Raw genomic sequence first — 6,771 nt, 5'->3', positions numbered from 1 at the left:
CTTTTGCAGTAGCACGGGAAGTATTCCATCTTTTCCGGGTGATTTGTATGGAGCAAAGCTGTCAACTGCCCACTTGACCGATTCAGTGGAAACCAATGTGCGTGCTAACGCCCACGAGTCCGAATCACCAGAATGAGATCTGTGAACATTGTTCAACTCCGGATCGATACAACCTGGAAAGTGTGTGTCGAAGAGACAATTAAGAACATTTTTTTCGTCCGTCACATAAACACCATCTCTGGTTTTCAAGGAGTTCATCTGAAAATCATTCGATTTGGAGAGAATTTTATTTAATCTGCTAGCCTCGTTCAGACTAGAGACATTAGTGCATAGGCTTTGCCAGCCAACCCGTTCTGCAGATCTAAGACATTTCTTATATGCACTACGAGCTGACCTGAAATCCCTGGAGTCATCACGCTGACGCCGGTTCCAAGCTCTTCTCATAACTTTCTTCATTCTTTCAAGTTCAGCCCTCCACCAAGGGGTTCCCCTAGTCGATTTAACAGTACGAAGTGGACAAGCTTCTTCGTAGGATGCTAATATGAATGAGTTTGTCGTATCCACGACGTCATCTAAGTCGTCTAGTTGACTAATTGTTGGAAAATATCCATGAAATTTAGTCGCCAAGTTTTCCAAAAAGAGGTCCCAGTTTGTAGATTTAAGATTACGATATGTCACCACATTGAAGGTGACATCAAAATGATCGAAAAATATATATTTATGATCGGATAGAGACGGTTCAGTTTCATTTGGAACCTGCCAATTTCCCAGTTCATGCACAATTCTATCAGAGCAAAGTGTTATGTCTAACACCTCCTCCCTCCCAGACCTCGCAAAAGTTGGTCGGTTTCCCACATTCAGAATATGAAGATTTGTACTACTTATGTACTCCATCAGTTCAGAGCCTCTCAGATTGATGTCTGAGCTGCCCCAAATGATGTGATGAGCATTCGCATCACTGCCGATAATGAGCGGAAGCCCATTTCTGCTACAATATGATACAACGCTTTTGAAATCATCAGAAGGAGATGATTCGTTATGCGGTAGGTATGCTGAACAATATATATATATTTTTTCTACGTTTCCGACAGTTAATGTAACTGTGACAACACAGATATCGCGAGTTGTGAGCTCCGATATGAGACACGCGTCAATAGCCTTATTTGCAAGAATGCAAGCACGAGGGATTTCACGTGGGTTAGTCATGCCTGTCTTGTTGTAAGCAATGAAGGCAGCGTTAAGTAACTTTCCAAAATAGAAGTTTCCTTTATGGAAATACGGTTCTTGAACCAATGCTATGGAAGCTTTACCTTCCTGCATGAGTCGAGATAAATTCATAGTTGCTGTACGTTTATGTTGGAGATTGACTTGTGCTATTCTATCCATTGTTGATTAGAGAACTGTACATTTCATCTCCAACGCAAATTGCACAACATTAGAGAACACCAAGCGAGTTGGGATGTTAACGCATTTAGCGAGCCATATCAGGTTTAAATGGGACATGATCATTTGATTCCCACGATTTGCGAAGAAAATAATGGTCCACTGTGTCAGAGATTCGCATAACACAGTAAGGGCAAAACCCAAAATGCTCCGTGCGCGACTGGCATATTTTAGACCCTCCAGTCATTAAGTCCTCGGCACGGAACTACACCTTGACTTAGGGTCTCCTACTTTCAGTCGCCTCCTACGACATGGCAGCAGGACTCCAGTGGCTCAATTCTAGGCCGGATACCACACGGCCTTTACAGTATAAACTTGAAAAAAATGTGTTACGTCGAAAAATATGTAATGATTACTTCGAAAAGTGATCAATGTCACCCCGGTTTACGGTACTTGTCTTGTGAATAAGGAGCTAAACAAATCTTATAAACTAACTTATAAACTATAAAGAGAGCTAATCGTTGCAATTGAAGATTGCAACGATTTTTGTCGGAAGTTGAATAATACTGTTCGTCATAATTTCTAATGTGTCTATGTTTGCGAGTCTGCCCGAACAGAAACACATAACAGAAATATTTCAAAACTATATCTCGTATTGTTACTTGTTATAAATTTTTGTTATTTTAACTACTAACGAGACCTAATTTATAAGACAATATATTACAAAAATTGTGTTCTGTTATAATCTTGTTATTTCATTCTGATCGGGTGTGCAACTCATTTGTGCTAAACCATGGAGGGACGCTTCAAAATAATTTTCAGAATTTTATTCTGAATCCTTTGAAGCGTTTTCTTCCTAGTAGCACAACAACTTGCCCAGATTGGCACTGCATATAACATTGCCGGTCTAAATATTTGTTTATAAATTAATAGTTTGTTCTTTAGGTAGAGCCTTGAATTCCTATTTATAAGAGGGTATAAACATTTTATATATTTGTTGCATTTTGTTTGGATTCCTTCAATGTGATCCTTAAAAGTGAGTTTTTATCGTGAATCAAACCCAAGTATTTAACTTGATCTGACCACGTTAAATTCAAACCATTAAATTTAATAATATGGTTATTATTTGGTTTAAGAGAAGAAGCTCTTGGCTTATGCTGAAACACAATTAATTGTGTTTTTGCCGCATTTGTGGAAATTTTCCATTTTTTCAGATAATCATTGAAAATATTCAAGCTTCGTTGCAGTCGACTGCAGATAATACGAAGACTCCTACCAGTGGCTTAGATGCTAGTATCATCACAGAAAAACGACTTTTTACAGCCTGTAGGTAGATTTGGAAGATCAGAGGTAAAAATATTGTATAGGATTGGTGCGATGCGTGATCCTTGAGGGACGCCTGCTTTAACGGGTAGCTTATTAGATTTACAATTCTGATAAGAAACCTGTATATATTTTCTTTCTTTTTAAGAAACCGACTCTTTAGTCCCCAGTTGTAGCCTCAAAACCTTGTTTGATTATTTAGCATAAACTTTCCTCAAGGGGATCTGACAGCGCAAAATAAAAAAAAATTGTAATTTTTTTGCATATTTCGGATCTCTAAGATAAGAAAAATATGCTCAAGAAAGGATTTGCTCGAATTCAATTTGGTTCGTCTGCTAGAGCCCATCAAACTACCAACTATAAATTTTCATATGAAGCTGATAAAATCGGGGGTAGCTAAAATCGGGGGCTGTTAAAATCAGGTGTTGATAAAATCGGGTCTTCACTGTATAAGTAACTACAAACAAAATATGTTTTTTATTTGTTTACTTCGGAATTTTACCTGAAGAATTTCGAAAATTCGCTTTTGAATATGAAGTCGCCGAATTTAAAATGCCGAAACATTGAGGCTGGAAAATAATAATAAGTGTCGATTGATTTGTAGTTTTATTGAAAAGACATCTCACGCGATCCATACTTTGTCATCAAAAGTGGCATCAGTCGTAAGTTGGCGAGATTTCCGCGTTACATGTTTAAAATTCTGAAATGCAGCCAACAGTCCTCTCATCTATTCAACGTATTCTAGTTTACATGAATTTCCTAAATTTCTTCCCAAAGATAAAAAAAATGCTAAGTGAAATCATCGCCAGCAGGCCCTGGACCCCCCTCCCCCCCCCCCCCCCCCTACTATAAATTAGAAGACTAGAATTAAACAACCAAAGCACTAGAGGAATACTCCTTACAGTTTAGGAAATTTGCGTTCTGATGCAGTCTAAAACTTGAGCAACCATCTACATTCGCAAATTTATCAATTTTCAATGACATTTAATTAGCTAGAGATTACTGGGTAGTTATGAAAATTTAGAGCCAAAGTATTCAAGTGATAGCAAGAATGTGAAATATACAGATCGGAAAACTAGAAACAGGATTAAAATCTTACTGAATAATCTTTAGTCTTCTGCTGGTAGGAGTCGAGCTTACTAGCATTGCTAGTTTAGCATTGGTAGCATTTCTACCAATCGCTCAAGTCTACCAACACGTCTCAACGGTATAGATAGACTTGTCTTTACCGTGAGAACCGCTAATGTTGAAGTAACTAGAAGAAAAAAAAAGTTTTTGTTTTTTATTCACTCAGTTGCCCAAAACCGCCTCTAGGTGGCTGCTTATTTTAAGGTCTAAATGAAAAATCCAATACCTACAAGAACTATTAATATTATATATTCATCTTTCTCATCACGAAGAGCAAGTTTTTTCAACCAAAAAAAAAATTGGACGCTAGAAGGCTAGTTCTGTCATTTTACTGCTAACTGTGGATAACATTATGCAAATGCAATGAAATATCTTTTATTTCTAGCTTTTAAATGTTCAGTAAGGTTTCCAATCAATCCAAGTTTCTCTTTTGATATTGCTGCACATTACTGAGCCACTTGTTCCCCATATAACCTTTGTACTATGTTCCAAATTTGAGCCAAATCGGCCACCATTTGAATGGCTGGCGTCCATAGAGGGTTAACCAACATTTTGCATTTTTTACAGAAAACGGAAAAAAACATCCGCATTTCCAAATTAACATTGTTTTTATTGTAAAAATACACGATTTTATTAGTAGTTCATTGACCCATGTTGTATGTATAGAAAAAAATAAGATTATTACATGAACTACCATTCAATTCACGAGCATTTTCGTAGTTCGAGAAGGTAACCTCGGGGGTACCTAGCGTTCAAAAGGGGATAACCTACAATTCACACGTTCTTTCCTTATTTTTCATTTTAGAGTTATGGTGTCTTTGGCAAAGTTGTTGCATGGCATCTAGCGCTATATTTGATCATTTCATATTGGTTCGAAATTCAGCCGCTAGGGCGGCGCTGTTATCAACTTTTTAATGGAACGAGATAGATCGATCATAGATGGTGTCTACGACAAAGTTGTTGTCCACATTTCTACGTAGCTTTATTAAAAAGTTGATAACAGCGCCGCCCTAGCCACTGAATACCGTACTAGTATGATTCAACCATATAAAGCGCTAGGTGCCATACAGCAACTTTTTCGAAGACACTACAACTCTATAATGAAAGAAAATAATTGATTCCATTGTTTTTTTAAATTTTCCGACCACAGCGTACCTCTTTTTCTCTTGATCCTTTATTATGCGGTCAACTTTCAATGTAGAGACATGACACTTTCACTGAAATTTTCGAAAAATTACGCATAGCAAGTATGTTAGCGCCACTCACCTTCAGGAACGATTGTTTCGGCCGAAATGTCAACGTACAACGCAATCTAACTAAAATCAGTATTATATCGAGTTCACCGATATGTGAGCTACAACATAACATTTAATTTTTCTCAAAATCACGGAAAACGAACAAGAAAACTAAGCCTAAGATTTTTATATGAAATATTACGCCCAACAATGAGGGCGAAGTGAATTGGCATTTTATTGAAGTGTTGTAAAGGGCCTAACACACTAATGCTCAAATCCATATTAAATTCAAGAATGAATCACAACGATAGATTGGCACATGAAAGATAGATTTGGAAATATCGTAACCAATCGGTCAAACGTTATGAAATGGGATGTAGAATATATTTATGAAGTGATCCTTTTTAGGGGTTATGTTCGGCTTCCAGCCTTTGAAATATTCAGCAAACGGAATATTTCAAACTCCACCCACAGTCGTTAGTTTCCTCCAAATTTATGAAATGAGATAAGATCAATTCAAAATCAGGATTTTCTTCGTATTATTGAAAAGTTAAGATACAGGGTTGAATATGCACTTTATTCCCAATATTCACAGCTCAAGCGTACTCAATTGTCGTGGTCCTATCCGAAAATGGAGGAAAACAAGTTGCCGAAGAAGCTGCCGACGCCCGAAATGATGGTGCCCACAGTGCTACCAGCAGTCGACACTGTGGTTCCGATGGCCGTAGCCAAGGTGGCCGTAACGTTCTGTACAGCCAAATTGATCGCCGTTGTCAGGTTGTTTACATTTGCCACGAAGGTGCTGTTTGCCGCGGACGCATTGTGAGAGGCAGCCGATATGGTAGCATTGAGACGCTGAATTAGGTTCTGCAGGTTCGTCACGGCAGCCTGAAGCTGAGCTTGCAACGCAGCTGAAATATTCGAAAGTGCCGCATTGGCCACGTTGTTCAGCGTTGTCTGAGCGTTGGTCAACGCAGTATTGGCATTATTCAGTGCATTTTGTAGAGCAGTTCCAGCCGCCGTTCCAATATTGACAATAATGGCGCCGATCGTGGTTAGGGTGCCGTCCACCAAAGTTTGCACATCGCTGAGAATTGTGTTGAAAGTCGAGACGGCGATACCAAACAGATTTCCGATGGTGGAGAGTATCCCCGAGATAATTTGAGGCTGAGGTGCAGCTAGTGAAACCTAAAATGAGTTTGACCGAACGTAGTTTGTCGTATACCGGCATCACAGATCGAGAAGCTAGACTTACCGCAACCAAGCAGAAGCACAGTACGAAGAACAGTGTCAATTTCATTGCGATTTGTAGTTCAAACTGATGCTGCTCAGGGCTTTGATCGAGTATTTATTATACCGAAAATTGGTACAATTTGCCAAAATTTATTGCGTATTGGCTTGCTAAAACCGAACAAATGCGTGCACTCAATGTTTGATCAGGTGAATTATAGGAACAATTAAAAATTTGAACATTTATTTTAGAGTGTGCGCAAAAGCTTAGGACAACGAAATTGCTTATTGCGTCGTCCGACCGTTTTGGAAACATTCCGTTGTTGACCTTCGCCAATCAACGAGTTGTCGGGTTAAAATGATATATATTGTTGCGTCTAGAAATTGTAGCCAGACTATAATGGGCTATTATTGAAAATAATGTTTTGAATAAACACTGCATTACGCAATATGACATACATCCCGAGGATTT

The 6,771-nt window shown here is 38.5% G+C and overlaps 1 protein-coding gene across 1 annotated transcript; it reads right to left on the bottom strand.

The window, feature by feature from the left end:
- Positions 1 to 5,625: 5,625 nt before the first annotated feature.
- On the bottom strand, positions 5,626 to 6,457 carry LOC131696237 (uncharacterized). The gene is made up of 2 exons (XM_058984786.1): positions 6,325 to 6,457; positions 5,626 to 6,257 (listed from the first exon to the last, which is right to left on the bottom strand). Exons 1-2 carry the CDS (start codon positions 6,367 to 6,369, stop codon positions 5,691 to 5,693), a joined length of 612 nt encoding a protein of 203 aa, XP_058840769.1. The 5' UTR covers positions 6,370 to 6,457; the 3' UTR covers positions 5,626 to 5,690.
- Between the last annotated feature and the right edge of the window lie 314 nt (positions 6,458 to 6,771).

This window comes from Topomyia yanbarensis, unplaced genomic scaffold (genome assembly GCF_030247195.1).
Source record: "Topomyia yanbarensis strain Yona2022 unplaced genomic scaffold, ASM3024719v1 HiC_scaffold_97, whole genome shotgun sequence".
Classification (NCBI taxonomy): domain Eukaryota; kingdom Metazoa; phylum Arthropoda; class Insecta; order Diptera; family Culicidae; genus Topomyia; species Topomyia yanbarensis.
This window is presented reverse-complemented; position numbering and strand designations above follow the sequence as displayed.